The sequence below is a fragment of the Tribolium castaneum genome, chromosome 5, assembly GCF_031307605.1.
Source record: "Tribolium castaneum strain GA2 chromosome 5, icTriCast1.1, whole genome shotgun sequence".
Classification (NCBI taxonomy): domain Eukaryota; kingdom Metazoa; phylum Arthropoda; class Insecta; order Coleoptera; family Tenebrionidae; genus Tribolium; species Tribolium castaneum.
In genome coordinates, this window is record NC_087398.1 from 7,931,692 (window position 1) to 7,951,398 (window position 19,707).

Sequence of the window (19,707 nt, forward strand, 5' to 3'; positions counted from 1 at the left end):
TTTCTTCGGTATTAAGCCCAATTCAGGCTGAAGCACAATCGGTAATTCGCCTTTGACATTGACAGCTGTGGCTGACAGTTTTTAAGGTTATAGTTTACGTCTAGTGTGTTTATTTGTGGAATAAATTGGTTTAAAATAATTAATAAAGCAACTTTGGGGTGTCTGTGCGGTTTCTTGTCATATTTTCTTAATATTCCACCGGATTAGGTGTCGACTGATTCCCCTTTAATCTTTTTTGAAGACATTTTCAGGCATTCAGCTAGAATTAATGGGGAAGTAGGTATCCTTTTTAAAAATAATTATGCTGTAACAATACATTGTGGACTAACGTCTCTTACAAATAAGCGTTATGTTTTCTTAATGATTTACATAGACATGAGAAATGGAGAAAGGTCGCTAAAAGAGCTAGAAGGAAACGCATTAGACAGTCTCTAGCAAAAATCAGACATGAAAAAGAGGAGGAAGGTTTGTGTCTCGACTGTTTAATCAACAGCCCAACAATTATTCTTTTCATAATACAGAACAAAGAAGACGAGAACAATCGCCAACATACCTCCAACTCCTCCAAAAATATGAAGAAGAGGAGGCGTTTCAGGAGGAAGAAGAGGCCCGGTTGAGGGCCGAAGCGGAGCAGCGCTGGTTGAAGATCGAAGAAGAGGCCCAGAGACAGTGGCGGGAGTTGCAGAAGAAGCTTGAGGAAGCGCGTGAAGAAAGAATCCGCCAAAACCTTCTTATTAAACTCGAATGGGAAAAGGAACAAAAACGTCTCAAAGAACTAAAAGAAGCCAAGGAGCGCGAACGCGAAGAAAACGAAAAAAGGCAACAACAACTTCGAGACGAGATCGAAAACTTTATCGCCAATGGGGGCGACACCCCTGAGCACCTCAAAGTCAGCGTTGAAATGAATCCAAACAAACCAGTTTGTCCATTTTTCCAAAAAACCTCGGCTTGTCGCTTCAGAGACTCGTGCTCTCGCAACCACATCAAGCCGGGAGTTAGTCGGATTTTGCTCATTCCGAATTTCTATTCACACTATAGTTTAGAACAGACCGAAAATGAATATGATGATTCGTCGCTAGAGTTTGAAAATCACGAGACGTATTCGCACTTTAAGGACTTCTTTTTCGACGTTTTGCCCGAAATGGAACGCTTTGGGCGAATTCGGCAATTTAAAGTTTGTTGTAATCGCGAATCGCATTTACGGGGAAATGTTTATGTGGAGTATAGCACGACTCGAGAGGCTGTTAAAAGCTTTCAAGTCTTTAACGGACGCTGGTATGGGGGCAGACAGCTAAGCGTCGAGTTTTGCAATATTGAGTCTTGGAAGTCGGCGATTTGTGGTGAGTTATCTGTGAGATTATTATTTTCTTTCGCTTAGGGAAAGGTTTTCAGGTTTGCATAGTCGCAAAAAGTGTCCCAAAGGCAGTTCTTGCAATTTTCTCCACGTGTTTCCTAATCCACAAAACATGTTTCATTTGGCTGACAGAGATGAGCATAGGACACCGTCTAGGAGGTAGTAAAATAATATTTAAGGTAGAACTACACTGAGCAAATTTGAAACTCAATTATTAAGAAAAATAACGAACAAATTGTTTTTTACAATTGGATGTTGTTCCTAGGTTAAATCATTACATCACAGACCAGTTGTTATCTCTTTTATCTCGTTTTAAATATTTTTATCAAAATTTTAACGAATTAAAAAATACAGTACGTATTATAAATAAGTCATTAAGGTATTATTAATTATTCGGGAATGCAGTCATGTTTATTTTTTGGTACGTGATATATTGTCTACGTTTCGCCACCTTCTTGGGGCTTCTTCAGGACAATAAATAGTAATTTATTGTCAGATCTATCGATTATATGTGTAGCCTTAAATTGCCTTCGAAAAATATTTAAAAAAATATCCTGCAGGGTTCCGCAGTAATCTGAATTCTTCTGAATATAATTAATCTACGGTAGTAATTATTCTAAAAATATTCAGTTGTAAAAAATTATTTTGTACATATATTACGTTTCTTAAAAATTCAATTCAAATTTTGCGATCAGGCGCTTGTTTGAACGTGGTTTGAACAGGTCCTCTTCAGACACTCTCAGGATAGTTCAACCTTGATTATCCTAAACAGTTTCAGAGATTTATTAAAAAGTACTTCATTTACAGTATTAGCAGATCAGAGACAGAAGAAAGAAATTGGAGGTGGTCCGAATCGCCGGAAAGATTAGAGTACACAACTAGTGAAAAAAGACGTGAAGAAAAACACACGAGAAATGGCTGTAGTTCTAAAAGACGATCTCAGGAAACTTCACATAGTAGAAGTTCTAAAAGTAGAAAAAGGAGCAGAAGTAGAAATAGACGAGAAAATAAGAGTAACAGAAAAAAGTCCAAACACCATTGACTGTAACAAGTTGTTTAGAATAAACGTTTAACATCTACTTTTTATTGGTTTTTATTATTTGCAATGAATACAGTTATTCATCACTTTTGGACCAGCTGTATGCAATATTGGCAAACTTGAAAATTGGTCAACAAAAATATAATAGTGGGAAACCTGGGTGAATAAATACTGATTATTCCCGCAAGTATTTTTTCTCGGATGCGATTAATGAGAGGAAGCGGTGCCAAAAACGATCAATGGGCCCTCCAAAAATCGGTTTTCGCAAAACCTGACCTACGTGAGGCAAATCCTGCGGCTCTATTAATAGGAAAACTATTTACAAAAATAGACTTGTGTCTATTTTGCGACAATCCGGCAAAATTCATTCGACGGTTTTTTGCCGCGCAGAAGTGGAAGAGGATGAGTCACTTCCAAGAACGGTTGTACGTAAATTTGAATGACCGCGGTTTAGTCTCAATTTTTCTAAACGCCCGTTTTCCTTCTCTCACTGTTTCACGTACGGGGGATGTTCGATTGACGCGCAGACTGTCTTAGATGGGACGGAAACTGCTAGTAATTCTGTACCTGACGAATCGAATCGGCCAATCAGAGCGCTTCATTTGACTTTGAAGTTTTGGTATGGAATGGATGGTCCATTTTTAGTTCCAAACAAAGTAAAACCGCTCAAAAATGTGTTTAAGGTAGTTTGTGGTGTGATAAGTGTGAGATTTTAACGTTGTGATAAGAGACGGTTGTGGGACAGACGCGAAAACGTGCGAATTTAGTGCTTTAGTACTGATGGTGTAACCAAAAAGTCGCTTCAAAATGGACGCACGCATTCAGCCCCAAAGTTCCATTTGTAGTGACTCAAATTGGGAGGAACCCGCGGGAAATGACGGTGAGGGCCCCCTTTTGACCCAATCGCCCCCTTGCCCGCTCACTTGTAATCAATTTTCGGGCCGGAGTTTGTTAGGTTATGTTGATCAAAGCAAGGTTAAAACAATTTATCTGAGCTGCTAAACGAATTTATTTGGTCAGATGTTACTAATGTTCTGTTTTAATCTAGTTGCACCCTTAAAGAGCAACCGAAGGATATGTCTGGTTGGGGGTCTGACCACCGATACAGCCCTTCGGACCGTCGCAGAGTCCTTTCGGGTGCCGGTTGTTACTTCAAAAGACGGAGAAGATTGTGCTCAAGATGATAGTTTTAGTACCGTTTTTATATTAGAGAGTTTCGAAGGAGACGTATTTAATTGTTTATATAAACAGAAGCAGTCCCTTATGGGGCCCTTGGCTCTGCAGCAGCTAGCCAACAAGAATGAGCCACTTCCAGACAACACGAGGCCCCTCTTCAACCTGGCTATGACGGGGGTCGTTGTCTGCTTTACTGGATTCAGGAACAAAAGTGATCTGGTCAGTATTACTCCCATTGTGCAAGCAATTGTAATTAATGGGCTTGTTTGGCCGTTAATGATGTAATAAATTCGCCTAGAATTTAAAAGCAATTTGAATGTATTTAAGACATTTGGAAATGTTTATTATCTGGCTCGTTATTCACTCATTGTTTTATTCATTCATGTGATGTTTGGGTACTACACATTAATTTGCATTTGGGTGCTATAAATAGAATAATCACCAACGTACTCACGTTTAACAGCCGATTATTTTGTTGTTACCGTTTCGAATGTGGGTTTTGAGAGTTGCAATGGAACGTAAATCGAAAGAAAAACCTAAGATCATTTCACAAATAAACACACCAAAAAAGCAAATGCTAATTTAATTAGTCAGCATTTTATCAACAGGTGAAGTGATAAATATTTTTGTTAACATTGTCAGATGAGTTTAATTTCGCTTTATTTTTGTTTGTGAGCATCAACAGCCTAGTCCATTTTTTCCAAAAAATAAATAATAATTAAAAGTGAACATTGGACACACTTTCTATAACAAACGGCATTATTTACAAAATGAAACACTAAGCATGTAGGAAAATAATTTTAATTTTTTCACCTGTAACGACTGAGCTAATCTTACCAGAAATTGTAAAATTTCCTCTTGTGTGAAAGTAAGAAGAAAACCAAAAAGTCTTTGATATTGCCTTCTCCAGCTTAGAAATGATCACAAATTCATCAGTAACGGAAATTACGATAACTTGATGATACAGCTTAAATCGATACCAAAGGAATATTAGAACAATTACAGAAATCATCCTACTGTTCAAAATGCTGAAGATTTTCCGGAAGACAATTAACCTTTTTACTTTATAAATATTATTTAAATTGTTTAAAAAAATTTCGTTACAGTTTCAATGCATTAGACATTAATTTACACCTTGGACTATTTTGGCTTTTGACATACTGAAAGACAACCTTATAAGTTTAGGGCGTTAAAGTATTAAGTTTTTTCAGTGCCTCTTATTACTTATAAAGCGAATAAAATCGAATATTTCTTTGCAAAATTGTGACATTGATTACTAAATGAGAATTTTTGTTTTAAATTAGTTCTGAATTTTGAGTATTTTGGACTGTTTTCGCTCTCAGGTCCAGAAATAAATACACTAAATAAGCAAATGCTAATTTAATTAGTCAGCGTTTTATCAAACAGGTGAAGTGATAAATATTATTATTTACATTGTCAGATGACTTTAATTTCGCTTTATTTTTATTTAGTTTAGTATGTAACGGAAAAAATATTTTTTTCGATTTACTTTCAGAATTATGTAGTTTTTTAATTAAGATTGTTCGATAATGCATAAACTGTGTTAAGTAATTATTTATTACCGTAACTAACTTTAATGTTAATATTATTTTGAAGTCATTGTCATTTGAATATCGAAACTGAATTTGCATTTAAAATGCTTATACGTTTTTCTACATTAATATATTCATATTATAGACTGAAAGTTCTTTAATTCAATAACAACAGGAATATAAAAAGCTGGGACATCTTTGAATGATTAATACACTTTTACGTATGATTAATCAGTGAATAATCCTACCTTTGAACACCGAAATATCTCATATTTATTATTTTTATTGAACATTTATACGGGAAAAAAGATCATACTCTCAGTGAAGTGTATTTACAGGTCACAAAACACATAAACCAATTTTTTAAACATCGCTAAAAAATTAAATATCGGGTATTTTTATGATGCATTATTGCAGGCAACTTTGGTACCACTGATCCATCATATGGGTGGTTCCATCAGGAAAAACATAAGCCAGAAAGTGACGCATTTAATTGCCAACATTTGTAATGGAGAAAAATATCGTTATGCGGCCGTATTTCGAGTACCTGTGATGAATCAAGATTGGGTCTATGCTAGTTGGAAGAAAAGACATGATATTAATTTTAGTGCAACGGTTGATGCATTTGTGGTAACATCTAGCAATGAAAATGTTGCCAAATTATTAAAAAAAATATTTTAGGCTGAATTCAAGTTGAAGCCTTTCCATGGTGCTAAAGTGTGTTTCGTTGGGTTTGCAGAAGATGAGAAAAAGCACATGACTGATATTTTGTTGTCCAATGGCGGGACTGTGACTAGCTTAGAGGATCCCCAATGTAGCCATGTGGTGAGTTTTTCAAAATGTTTGATTTTTCAACAAAGTCGTGATAAATTTAAAAAAATTCCAGTCAGTTATTGTATAATGTTTGAGTTAATTCAATTAAATCGTCTTGAATGTTTGAAGAGCTTTCAAACAATGAGATAAATAAACAAGTGTTAATTCGTCCACAAATCTGGATTCTGTTACCAACTTTTGTCCAAACATTGATAATGAAGTTATCGCTGCGACTTGGTCGCAGCGATAGCGAAATAAGTTGACTTTTTATCAAGACTTTGTTCGTGAACTGGTGGTGTATTTTCTCGTGTCTCTCATCACGCCATTAAGTGTCCAAGAAATGCATCATAAAGTTGTTCCACGCTTGAAGTTGCATCAGAGGCAGACGTAAATTGCATAAAGCATGGTCCTGGGTTCTAGGTAATGGAACGTTCAGAAGTCTGCACACTTGAAGCCGCTAGTGCACCGCTTTCTCCCACTGAACCCGTCAATCCCTCAATCCCTGACCCTCCCGAGCATCTAAATTACAACGGTTTTCTCGAAACGTTACACGAAAAATCCCGCGACAGTTGCATTGACGACTCAAACTTGAACACCTCCGAGTTTTCTTCAGGCAGTCGTAAGCGGAAAATCCCGTCGACCGAATCTTCCGTCGTGAAAACAAAGCGAAGAAAAGATAAATGTGCCAGTGAGCGGAAAAGCAAAGTTTCGGGCATTTTCAAAACACCGCTTAACTATTTATCGAACCGTCGACGTACAATCGACACTTTCAGTTTTAACGAAACGCTAAATCAGAGTGTCGTTTCCAGCTCGGGTGTGTTTAATGTTGATACGGTTGAGAATTTAAGCGTTTTGAATCAGAGTCAATTTACGCCACAGTCGAGCAATAAACAGAAAAAGAATTTGTTTGCGCGCACTTTTAGTTCGTCCAAGTTCAATCGCAGCAAGTTGAAGAAATGTAATTTGAATGCGACGAGGCTCTCGTTTAGTGAAGCCTCCGATGTTGATGGAAATGAACCTCTCAATGCTAGCTGTTTCCCGAATATTTCCCTTAATCCTGTACCACATAGTGAGCTTCGCAGTGATTGTTCCAAGGACGCACGTGGACCTTCTGTGCCTACTATATCGGTACTAACTTCATCACAATCTGTATTAATCCGTTCGTGTTTCAAATTTTCCACTCAGAGGGAAATTTTAGGCACGAACGTTAAGGAAATTGTAGATTTTTACTAATTTTTGCTTGTAGACTATTACTAAACAATTTTTAAACATCATCCTGTTACGTAATGTATTTGGTATAAAGAAACAATTCGTAATGACGTTTCAGTTAACAGATATTTAGCAGTTATCTAACATTTTTATGGGTTTATTAATTTTTAGTTGTAACTTTTGGCTCCTTGAAAGGTTGTAGTGGTCGTCCAATTAAATACAGTGGAACTGTGATAATCCGAACATTTCAGAACGGTTGAGGTTTAATTAAAATGTAAAATTAAATTAATTTTAAATTGAATTTTAAAATAATTGGTTTCTCGGACTTTTTTATGGAGATTTAATTTTCTCCAACTGTATATTACACATTCTGTATTCGCATTTATAACATTTTGATAAATATGACGCCATAGTAGCTATGTTTTTTTTTCATGTCTCTCCGAATATTTTTTAATTTGTAATCTTATTTGAATTGGAACGCAGAAAAAGTACAGTTGATTCCAATTTTTTTGCAGTCACAAACAATATTTTAAATTACGTACAACTTTTTCTTAGCTTTTAGTTCAACATTTTATTGATTTTCTGCATTATTGCGGTAAACTGATTTTTTTTTTATTAATCTGAGGCTGTCTTTGCGGTCTTGATTCTATCTAACTCGGATAAGCAAGTTTCCACTGTATTTACTCGTAGAATCAATAAAGTTATTAATTTAAATTTATAATTAAAGGTAATTTTTGAGGTTTTCCTACAGATACTGTAATAACAAAATATTCTATACAAAAATAGGTAAAAATTATTTGAAGTTTTGTGACGGATTAACGTAGTAATTCGTAATTTTAATACTGTGCGGTCATTTGAATTTATACTTACAATAGGCGCTTTTTTTCTTTGTGATTGATGAACTAGGAGGGAAATGTATTCTAATTAAAAAAATGTTATATTTAACTCTTCATCTTGATTAATTATCAATTATGATAATCAGTTAAAAAATATTAAGGCCTACATGGTTATAAATTTAAATGATTGTATTTTTATTAGGAACTAAATGAACTTTTCGGCTGAATTTGAAAAACTTCCATTGAAAGTTTATCTTTGTTTTTTAATCACTGTCAATGTCTGATTACGAAAACAATATTTTGCGTTAGTAGATTATGTAATGCATGTTTAAACCCAAAACCAAATACATTATATAAACTAAAAATCCGCACTTTCTATTTTTATTTTTTGTTTTTGACTTGAAAGAGAGTGGAAAGTAAACATGTGTCCGTTTCCACTCTCTTCCAATAACAGTTTTTAAGTACAACTTGGCGAGCTCCATCACCTTCACTCGATAAATGGGACAATTATCTCTATTACACCCTAATTCTTCTCTCATTTAGGTCGTGGATGAGTCCTCGGTGGCCGAAAGACCTGAAACAACGTCACCTAAAGTTTTCCTAGTGAAAGCTGAATGGTTCTGGACCTCAGTACAAAAGGAGATATGTCTTGACGAGAAAGACTACCTCTATGACGACGTAAGTTGCTCTAAATCGTCGTAAGTTTGGTGCAATTTTTTTGTAGTATGTCGAACAGACGTTTTCGCCGACTCGAAGAGAATCGCATCAAGCAACGCCAAGTAGCGCCAGTAGACGGAAACGTAAACGGTTGCACGAAGCTGTTTTGTCGCTGACACATCAGCAGTCACCAGGTTTGCATAAGCGACGCTCTTCAGTGAGTGATGCAGGACTGTTGTCAGTGTCTGGTTCTTTCCTAGACTGCACCGCCAGTCCAGATAAAGCTTTAACCGATGGCACGGAACCGTCCATTGACACGCCTAGGAAAGGGCTGACTGCCAGGCAGCAGGTTTTCCTGGAATTGGTCCAAACGGAGTCCAATTATGTCGATATCCTGCATACCATCATGACCGTAAGTCGCCCAGTCGCGAGTAATGTACAAAATGCAGAAGTTTTAATGAAAATATTTTTGCTGTGGGTTACTTGACCATTATTTCGGATGTTTGGGGGTAAAGGATGCATGAAAAATCATAAATATTTTTGTCTCATTCTTTGTTATTTCGTTTGTGTTGGTTTTGGTTGGGAAACTAATACGAGAGTTTTTCTTTACTTCTGTTTTTGTTTGAATTCGTTGTGTTGTCCACTAACCCGCTTAACGATGCCCTTATCTTCAGATGTTCAAGAAACATTTAGAAGAGATGCCGGAGGAGGAAGCTTTGCTCAACAACACCGAACTGAACTTAATTTTTGGCAAAGTGCCAGCGATATACGAGACACACATGAAAATGCGCGACGAGTTGCGATGTTTTGCATCAACTTGGTCCGAAGACCACACGATAGGCAGTATCATTGTGAAATATTCGAAAGATCTGCTCAAGGCCTACCCACCTTACATTAATTACTTCGAAGAAATGAAGGAGGTTTTAACGAAATGTGATCAAAACAAGCCACGATTTCACGCGTTCCTGAAGGCGTGTCAGACAAAACCGGAATGTGGCAGACAGAGTTTGCAGGAGTTGATGATACGGCCTGTGCAACGACTGGGGAGCATTTGTTTGTTGCTTGCAAGTAAGTTCTGTGTGTTCTTTTGCGAAATTTGAGTAATTTTTTGATTGATTCTTTCTTAACAAACACCAGTAGGTGGATAAGAGTTTAAGTAAGTTTTGGGTGTGCTGTGCTTGATTTGAATGAACTGATGGCTAAAAACTGTTCTTCTTTTAGATCTCCTGAAACATACGCCGAAATCTAATCCGGACCATGCCGAACTCCAGCGAGCTCTGGACGGTTTGAAGGAAGGCATGGACCTGATAAACGAAGACAAGCGAAAAGCTGAAGCCCAAGTGGCCCTTTTCAACATGTTTAACGACATTGATAACTGCCCACCGGACATTGTGTGCTCCCACCGGAAGTTCATAGCAAAGGCGGAAGTGATCCAAGTGTCAACAACTGAAGGGCTTTCGAGCAAAGGCAACTCCTTGGTCCTCTTCCTCTTTTCCGATTTGGTAGAAGTGTGTAAAAAGAAGTCAAAGACGTTTAATAACGCCAAAAGCCCGACCGGCAGTGTCAACAGTTTGCAAAGGCCGAAGTTGTACAAACACGTCAAGTTACTGCCATTGAACACGATCAAGAAAGTCATAGATATCAAAGAAACCGAGCAGTGCCAGAAAGTGTTCTGTTTCGTTTGTCGGAATAACGACGAATTGAAAGAGAGAGTGTATTCGTTTGCTATGCCGGACGAGGATGCCGATAAAGCAGGGTTCCTGAAAACCTTGACGAAACAAATGGCCAATAACGCCTGCACACCTGATGCGGTAAGTTTTGGCAACTCAAAAAACCTTGTCATAAGTAATTCTTTCAATTTCTTTAGGATAAGTTTCTGGCTTATCTCGAGTCGCATCAGTTGGATATAGACACTAGTGATATGAACAAAGGAACGTTGAATAAGGCGTTCAAATTCGCGTCAAGGACGAAGTTGAAGGTGGGACGGGCCTTCTCGTTTAACAAAACGCCGTCGAAGTTGAAACGGGCGGTTTCTTCAATGATGTCTCCATTTGGCAGCTCAACAGACTACCTACACACGACATAGAACAAGAACAAATTTTGGCGAAATTTTTGTTGGAAAATAATATGCAGCTGGCGCTAAAATGGCGGCATCTTTATTCGTATAGTATTTATTGTAATTTTAATCTTTTTTTCTAAATATTTTATGATTTGTAAAAACCTGATATAATAAAATATTTAGATGATTTTATCCAAAAAACTCAATTGCAATAAGATAATAAATGTAATATAATTTATTGAATTTTTGATCATAGTATTAATTTCCCGAAGAATTAAAAAATAAAAGACTAATTTTAAGAAGCAGTTTATGAAGCAAAACAGAAAAGGTAAGTATGAATTGATTCAAAAAATACCATTTGTTTTACATTTACATCGAAAATGGACTTCTCTGCTTTACAACTCTCTCTAGTTCTTAAAAGTACAGAAACAGTCAATTGTTTCAAGTTCTTGATGTTTGATTTTTACAATTTTTGCGAGATTTTTGTTGATTTTCGGTATCCGGTACATTTATCGAGCAATAACTCCGAAACTATTAGAGGTAACTCCATGAAGTTTATTATCGTTGAAAAGCTTTTTTAATTATCTATCTTTTACACAAAAGAACAATAGTTTTCGAGAAAAACAAAAAAGTGTTCCAAAATGAATAAAACCCTTCCTACCCGGTGATTTTGATGTGCTCTTTACGATAGAATAAAGCGTTTTTTCTAGCTGTCTTAGTTTTGCCGCAATCGGGGTTTAGAAAGAAATAGTATATTTGGCAAAACAAACGTATTTTTTTAACAAAATTTTTTGGCATTAAAACAATAAATAAACAAAATTTTGACAGGGAAGTGCATTAAGGAAGGTCGCTTAAAAAAACAAGGTTTAGTTACTGATTGCTTTCGAATTTAAACCAACCATTTTTATTAAACTGTTGAATGAGTCCAAAAAACCCAGGTGATTGGTTTCTCACTATATTTCAATGGCCGACCTTAAATAGACCAATCGTGTCCAAACCCAAAATTTTTCAATGAATTCAAAAATCTATTGTGATTGGTCTTCTCCGTAATTTTAATGGCCGATCTTAAATGGACCAATCGTGTCCAAACCTGAAATTTTTCAATGAATTCAAAAATCTATTATGATTGGTTTTCTCCGTAATTTTAATGGCCGACCTCAAACGGCCCAATCAAAATGCTTACAAATTTTACAACAATCATTACGTGCGTTACGTTAATTCATTAAATAATAAGTCTGTCTTTGTCGCATCTCACTTCAGTTTTTCCTGAGTTTTTCTTTGAATTCTACCCCCTTAGGTAATGTCGGACGATCTGCTAGATGAAAAACACCAAAACTAGAGCAATGAGAGCAAATAAATGAGGAATATTGAGCGAAAACTCGTTATTAGTCAAAAAGTCAACTGGCGAATTCTCGACATGCGCATGAGCGTGTACTTCAATTAGGCAATTGACATTTAAAAAAAATCAAAAAAATTAAAAAAAAAAGTTGTTGGGAGCGATCTCAGAATAATAATAATAACACATTATTATCATTATTCCTTATGGTTGACGTCCACTGGCACAAAATAAAAATTTTCGAATAAAACTTCCAAATGCTTGGTCATAGTTTTTCGATTATTTTCACCCCGAAAATTTATGACTTAGGGGCACCTTCACTCCCCACTTGGTTATTCTGACCGTTCAGTTCTCAGAAACTTGAATACATGGCTAGGTATTTACATAACTCCGCTTTGAAGAATGCAAAATGAGCGATAGAATAAGAACAATTTTAAAACAAAAATGTAATTGTGATGGATTTACATACCGGTGGTGAACCATATTGAGCTACAATGACCACAATTGAGTAAAAGTCCGAGTCATAAAACGTTTACCTTATTACCTGTGCAAACTGGCGTTACTGTTATCGCTGTGCTGTAATATCGTTAATGTTAAATTTTAATTAGAATGACTTCCTTCAAACGTCTTATCGTGAAGGTGGGACGAGTGATAAACGTGACCTACATAAACTTACGTGTTGTAGTAGGTAATACCACATGAGGAAATTTTGAAATCGAACACATTTTACTAATTTAAGTTTTTATTGTACTGTAAACTTTGTAAGGTAAACAGAAGTCTCCAAGGCTTGTGAGGCGTGTCGTGGATTTTGAACTTTTGCCTCGGCCAATAGAAATGAGTAAACCTGAAAAAACAAGCAGAATAATACCACTATTTGCTCTAAATGTAAAAATAGACAAGATGGTTATTTCTCAATTCTTATCTCTGAACTCAAATATTACCATGAGTATTCAAATTGTGACTAAGAGCAAACCAGCCAAAGGCAAAGGGATAAGCAGATTTTAATCTCTTTGTTGTTGTTTGGGAGAGGGCGGTTTCAATAACAATTAGTGGATGATTTACAATGTTTTTGCAATAAGTAAGAGTCTAACAAGCAAATGTCCGTGTGGTAAACAGCTCACAACAGCAAACAAACAACATGTTTTTCGAAATGAAATATAATTTATTATTCATCTCTTGAACCCCGTTTGAACATCATCTCAACTAATTTTCAGATTTTATTCTAAAGTGAGGTGGAGATTTGTTTTCAAGGTTTCTTACAATTTGACCCAGTCAGATGTCAAAGTTCACGTGATAACATTAGTGAACTTACACCATCCCTCGTTTTTCTTCTTATTTTACGATGGTGAAATAGATCTTTTTGAAAGACTAATGAAAGCGTAGAAAATATTTTTTTTCTTTTTGGGATCAAACCGTAAAACGCCGCCGTCAACGCGCGCGGAAAGATATCTAAAATTTACGGCCGCAGACGGCATTTATCAGTCCATATGAAATGTGAATTTATTGAACAGTTCAGTTTTTTTGTAATCTTTTATTTTCTAAATAATTTTCAATAAACATTCGTTTATTACGCCGTTTCTAGTGAAGATTTTTAATAATAATTAAATTTTTTTTTAAAACAATGAAGTCGCTGCTATCACACGTACAATTTGAAATTGATTTATAAAAAATATTAAATAATAAAAAAAAATTAAGTAAGAAAAAAACATTTCGTAACAAAGACAAAATTATAACAATGAATGTTTTACTAAATGTGATTGATTAACTTTTTTTGGTAATGCTATTTCGACAATAAAAAGATCTACCAAATAATAAAAAAATTAAGGTAAGTATATTAAAAAAAATGTTGATGACGTCATTAGATATTAAAAACCGAATGGTGTAAAATTTTATTTGGTTTAATTTTTTCTGGTGTAAGCAAAGAAAAAATAAAGACACCCAGTTAAAAAAAATATAAATAGGTATTAATCATAACATAGAAAGAATAAAAGAATTCAGGAACCGAGAGAAAATTATTTATATCATACGGCAGTTGGTAGGTACATTAGTTTTATTTTTAAAACTAGATACTTAAATTAAAAAAAATATTGATAAAGTAGGTAGGTACCTAGATACAAAAAAGATTGCTCAAGTCAAAAATAAGGTAAGTACGCCTTTTCACAAGTTCAGTGTAAACATTTAAGGGTTTGTATAATTTACAGTTTCATCAGAATTTTATTGTCTTACGTAACTTCTCACCAAAAGTGTATTTGTGGAAAATCACCACTGATTTTAAATGTCTTAACTAAATTTGTCAGAAGATTTAATTTCTGACTTGGTCATACTTTTGACCCACTAAATGCAACTGTTTTTCAAGAATAAAATTACTACTAAGCACAATTTTTTTTTACTTCAGAATAGATACTAAATTTATTATTTAGAAAGACTATTACTTATTTCAGAATTATACAACTATTTATCTTAAATTTTTAACATTTTCTTGTCTGAAAGCAGTTAGAATTAATGATTTATAGTTTTTATAATTTCTACGGGCAACATGTAGATACCTATAGTTTATCCTCACTTTGAGTGGACAATCCAGATTAAAAAAAATATTTTTTTTTAGAGAGAAATATTTTGTTTAAATCAAGCGATGAACCTCAAAAAAAATTCATGTTCTCAAGTAAAATTTAATTGAAGCTCATTATATTAGCATATTATTTGTTATATAATTATTGCTGGCACAATTTCATTTTCATCATTATAAAGTTGTTTTTGTAACGTCTTTAATTATTGCCATATGAACCAGATAATCTTAGAAAGAATGTCATAAATTTAACTTTATATTGTTTACACTTACATATTACAATTTTCTTCTCAGATAACAGGACTAAACGATCTGAATTTGTGCAAACACTACAAAGCTGAAAAATTAATTAACTAATTAATAATTACTTCAATATTTTGACTCATAAAACAATAAATAATTACGTGTTTGATTTTTATTAATTGCCCAACAACTAAATATTTTTAAATGAACTTGGTACGTTTTTCGAGGTAAAAATCCATAAACTATTTTGGCAGGTAAGTATAACATGCCCAACTTTATCGTTTTTTAGCAATGAAATATTTATTGGTAGGCTACTGATAAGACTTTTTACGAGTTTTGTTTACGTGTCGGATTAAACGGGCTTCCATGTGGACGATGACAGAATATTCTAGTGAATTGGAAGCGAAAATAAAAGAAAATAAAAAATTTCGACACGTTAATTATTTAAAGACTTTAAAATATTTTGTGTCTGTTACACCTTTGCTTAATTTGTTCACACAGTTAGACTTCAAACTTCAAAATGGCGTCCATACATTTTAGTAAAACGACAGCCAATTATTTTTCTTTAGGGGCGAAAGCTGTAACAAAACTAAATAAACCCTGAAATAAAGGATGTGAAAATTCATTTTTTCCAAGAAAGTGTAAAACTGATGGCATATGCATTCTTATGGTGTAAATAAAGGACCAACAAAAAAATTTCGGGTGAAATGAGCCAGAAAATATTGATAAAATATGCAAATGGGTGAGAAATTGAAAGAGTAGAGAAGACCCAATGATACTTACGCTTGTCCAAAATAAGAAACAAATAAAATTGAGGCGTTTCTCCCCACTTCCCACCAATAACACAAGCACGAACCAATCCCCACTACAAAATTGTGGCCGCTGAAAAATTAAAACTGTCCGACCGCTCCGTCGTTCTTGCCATGACTGTTGTACTCGAGTGTTATAAACGTTGCAGTTGGGTTTGTTGATAGTGGTTGATTTTGATAACACCGATATGGCAACAAAACCAGATTATCAACGACCATACGGTAAGTATAGATAAAGTTTTATTATACACATAGATTATATTATCGTAGGTTGCTTGCTTTAATTTTCTTTTTAACGCCTGTTGTAATCGCCACGGTTTTCGTCAATTAATTTCCACAATCTACGGAAAATTACTCATTCACCATTACGAAAATTTTAGACTCGGCAACGATTCGCCATTTTCTGACGCCGCGACCACTCTCATCCACCATTTATTCGCTATTTTGAAAGTTTTATTTTTGATTTTTTTAATCATCGATTAGAACTTCAGCACTTGACACTTTATTTTTTATTTTATACAATATTTTAATTCAAAATTACATAAAATGTGATTTTTTTAAGTTAGAACTTATTCAGTGTGTTCGATCACAATAAAAGAGCAATGAGGGTTCTCTGATTTTTTTTAATTTTTCACTTTTTGAGTGATTTTTGAACAAGTCTGGTGTCCTTATGTTGACTTTGACTACCACTCAAATTTTCTTTTATAAGTATCATAAAAATCATGAATATGTAGCGAGGATGTCATCAATAACTGTATCTACGTAAATGTACCTATTTTTAAACGATGGTCTGATAAGATGTTTATATAACAAATATTGAATTAAAGAGAACTCATCATGAACGAATTTCCAGAGTTTTAATTATTGTTGATGGAGCTTGACCTTTTAACCTACAGTCAGACTTTGTTCCAACAATTTATTACTGTGTATATAGAATTTTTCTTTAATAATAATTAATAATATGTGATGTTGTGTCTTAGCATTAAATTTATACTCAATACGAATATAAAAAAAATTATTGAAGAGTATAAGCTAGCCAATTTTTGAAAAAAAAATTAAAATCAATTTTTTTTCTATCAAAAGTGTTTTTGTAACTCTGGCTGAATTCTAATAAATATAATTAATTTTCTTGTATGATAACACTCGATAACGGCTTATGAAATCCGTTTTTGAAATCTATTTCAGCATTAACGACTTCAGCATTTCAGCGTCGAAAAAGACTTAACATTGTGTAAAGGAGCAAATAAAAGAATGGAAATTTGTTGTATAGAAATTTTATAAAAAAAAACACGGAGAGGTTTTCAGCAAAATTTTGAGTTTTATGGGTTTTTCAACCCACTTTTGTTCTTTGAAAGCGTTTATCATACATCACTTGTGTACTGTAATGTTTTGAGCGAAAATGAGCTTAAATTTCGCCAGTTTTTTATGTTAAGCAACCTGTCTGTATTAGGTCTAAATTTTAAAATTATGAGTTCTGCTTTTATATACTTTTTGTCTCCACATTTACAAGAATTCGCCAATAAATATTGCTTTGAGAATTAGTTTAATTTATAACATTTTAAATTGCCTTTCTAACACTATATTATCACTATGGTTTGTTTCTGGTTATGTGTTTTCATCTTCAAATTTTTATAAATTGGTAGAAATTTTTTTGCTGATGTTAAATAATTTTTTTTTTTAATAATTTATAAATTTAGCTCATAAATATTAAAAATTTTTGGTTAGTGATTAGGTACTAAGACTTATTTACAATCAAAAAGTGATGAAAACTTTTGAAAAAAAATGATAACACACTTCCTAATAAATTAGTGGAAACCGAATCAAATAAACTTATGTTTTGAAATAAGTATAGGTATATGGACAACAAATGTAAACTCTACCTTACATGAATAATTAATAGGTGGTTTTCTATATTTTGTTTGTACAAAAGTGTACGGGCTTTATTGTTTAGTTGAATTTTTTATTTATATTTTTTCCATTTTTAAGATTTTCTTAGACTCGCTTTCACCAAGGAAAATTAAATTTTATAGTAGAATAAATCCATACAATCACAGAAACAATTACGCTTATTTTTAACTATTCATTACAGTTAACCAAAGTTGGTGTAACCTGACTTAAACCAGGTTTAAAATAAACCGCCACACTATTTTAGGTTACGCTAAAAGTTAATCAAATGTCAGAATGTAAATTTAACCAAAGTTAATCTTTTAGGCTTTTGAATAATGTATTAATTTATTAATTTCGTTGAGCGTCTTGAATAACAATATGTAGGTACCTAATTTTTAATTGTCACGAGTTGCGTAGTTTCAAAAATTTTTAATATTTAAATCCTCTTTAAATTTTTCAAAGTCTGAGCAATACGGGATTATTTTTCATGATTCAAATTGTTATAGGTATAATAGTTGATCTCAATACGAGTTTTAGTTGAAGGAAATGAAGTGTATCAAGAAGAATTATTATTAATTATTTTATTTAAATAAATAACACTTTTAACATACCCATACATAGTTTATTGCAATTAATTGTGTAGACAATAGAAATATTAAAATCTGACTCAAATTAAACTTTATTAGCATACACCTAGTTGTGGTCTAAAATTTGAATTTTAAATAAGTAGTGTTTTTTAACCTTAATTGCAGAACCGAAAAAAAACGTAAAAAAATGAAATGCATTTTGCTTTTTGTTTTCATTCGTACATTAAAAAAAAATAAAAAAAACTAAAATTATCACAATTAATACTTAAAAAAAAATTTGTTGCAATTTATTTTTCTTATCATCTTTATTAATCCGTACCTACTTCTTACTTTTCTTAAGGTAAGAACCGTAACTAATTATCATCCTTTACAGACGTAGTGTGAATTTTTTGAAAATGTAGAATTAGAATTCTCGGTTTTAAAAAATTGGAAATTTGGTTAAAAAAATCTTATAGTAATACTTAATAATTAATAAAGGCATTGCTCCAGTTGAAGGAAAGTATTGGCAGTGCTGGAATGTAAGTAAGTTATTACTCCAGTTTGATATTTAAACAAGGAACTCCGGCGTTATCGGAATAAAATGGCGGTCGAAATTAGATGAAAATCATTATTGGCTGTAATTTCAGCTAATAACCACGGAAAAAAGTGAAAAACGCTCGCCGTCCAACATACCAAAACTGTTTTCTATTAAGTTATTTACGCTTGTGGCTGGCCTTTGTTATGAACAAATGTTTCGTGGTTTAGTTCGTATTTATGGTTATTTACAACAGTTTGCTTTCTCATATGTAGTTTCCGTTGACTTTGTCAACAATAATTTTATTCTCTGATGCGGCACTTGCCTCCACCCTCAAAAAAACCAGAAACTGACGCCAAAGGCCCTTTATTCCGGCACCAACAATTCGAAAAAACACGTCCAATTTTCCCAAAATCGTAATTGAATCACAATGTGTCGTTAAACAAACAATAGTTTATTCCATTTCACTCGAACGCGTGTTAAGTCACTTGGTGGAAATGCGGTAGAGATGGGCGTCCCTCTCATGGGGGTGCAGGACCGTAGCGAACACCTACAAACTTTACCGTGTACTGACTTGGAGATACCCCAGTAGAGATTGCATTATCGTGGCCCCTTCCCTAAGCAATAGCGAATTCATAGCGTTATTATCAAAGTCGTGATAAAATTGTATACACTCCGTCATAATAATAATAATAATCTTGGCGGTGGCGATAATATTGTGATACTTTATCACCTTTACTATTTTGGTGCAGTTTGTGGTCTTATCAAGCGCTAGATCCATTCATAAGACGCCGTAGTACGGGGGTGTTTCCTTGCACTTCTTATCTGCGAGAGTATGAACGCGTGCCTAATTTTTCATTTTACCATTGTGGGTTTTTAACGTATTTAAACAATAGACCCACGAAAATTGCTTGTTTGATGAAGCATCAACTCGAAATGGTTGTTTGCCAAATATTATTCAGATCGCAACGTGAAAAGATCACCTGTTTATCTTCAAACAAGATCTAATTATGTGTGTTTAGGTTCGGGATCGATTTTGCCACAAAGTTTGCTCGAGATTATACTTGAT

At 33.9% G+C, this 19,707-nt stretch overlaps 3 protein-coding genes and 2 long non-coding RNA genes across 15 annotated transcripts in view; 3 read left to right on the forward strand and 2 right to left on the reverse strand.

The window, feature by feature from the left end:
* The first annotated feature begins 34 nt into the window (after window positions 1-34).
* On the forward strand, window positions 35-2,433 carry LOC661994 (uncharacterized protein). The gene is made up of 5 exons (XM_008202277.3): window positions 35-276; window positions 374-465; window positions 522-1,340; window positions 1,393-1,513; window positions 2,162-2,433. Exons 1-5 carry the CDS (start codon window positions 269-271, stop codon window positions 2,394-2,396), a joined length of 1,275 nt encoding a protein of 424 aa, XP_008200499.1. The 5' UTR covers window positions 35-268; the 3' UTR covers window positions 2,397-2,433.
* Window positions 2,434-2,974: 541 nt separating this feature from the next.
* pbl (pebble) lies at window positions 2,975-10,934 on the forward strand. Of its 4 annotated transcripts, none has more exons than XM_015979856.2 (11): window positions 2,975-3,273; window positions 3,442-3,788; window positions 5,540-5,752; window positions 5,804-5,947; window positions 6,356-7,063; window positions 8,524-8,658; window positions 8,705-8,831; window positions 8,880-9,049; window positions 9,312-9,705; window positions 9,859-10,448; window positions 10,505-10,934. In XM_015979856.2, the coding sequence occupies exons 1-11, from the start codon at window positions 3,201-3,203 to the stop codon at window positions 10,721-10,723; spliced, it is 3,120 nt and encodes a 1,039-aa protein (XP_015835342.1). In that variant the 5' UTR covers window positions 2,975-3,200; the 3' UTR covers window positions 10,724-10,934. The 4 variants fall into 4 exon arrangements, with proteins under 4 accessions (XP_015835342.1, XP_008200497.1, XP_973173.2 ...); XM_008202275.3 differs by having other exon boundaries at window positions 8,898-9,049; XM_968080.5 differs by having other exon boundaries at window positions 8,705-9,049.
* On the reverse strand, window positions 3,581-4,897 carry LOC135266353 (uncharacterized). Its single transcript, XR_010334349.1, has 2 exons — window positions 4,024-4,897; window positions 3,581-3,863 (listed from the first exon to the last, which is right to left on the reverse strand). It is a non-coding gene; the product is annotated as an uncharacterized LOC135266353 (long non-coding RNA).
* LOC103314940 (uncharacterized) lies at window positions 9,847-19,244 on the reverse strand. Of its 6 annotated transcripts, XR_001574942.2 has the most exons (4): window positions 15,625-15,764; window positions 12,709-12,876; window positions 12,577-12,608; window positions 9,847-12,521 (listed from the first exon to the last, which is right to left on the reverse strand). It is a non-coding gene; the product is annotated as an uncharacterized LOC103314940 (long non-coding RNA). The 6 variants fall into 6 exon arrangements; XR_001574940.2 differs by having other exon boundaries at window positions 9,847-12,608; XR_511775.3 differs by having other exon boundaries at window positions 12,577-12,876.
* The window catches only part of LOC661909 (transcription factor GATA-4), a 28,184-nt gene continuing 24,216 nt past the window's right edge, over window positions 15,740-19,707 (forward strand). For all 3 annotated transcript variants that reach the window (XM_968040.5, XM_008202273.3, XM_008202274.3), the window contains exon 1: window positions 15,740-15,872. In XM_968040.5, the coding sequence (XP_973133.4) occupies window positions 15,839-15,872 (34 nt within the window). In that variant the 5' untranslated portion in view covers window positions 15,740-15,838. The remainder of the gene's footprint in view (window positions 15,873-19,707) is intronic.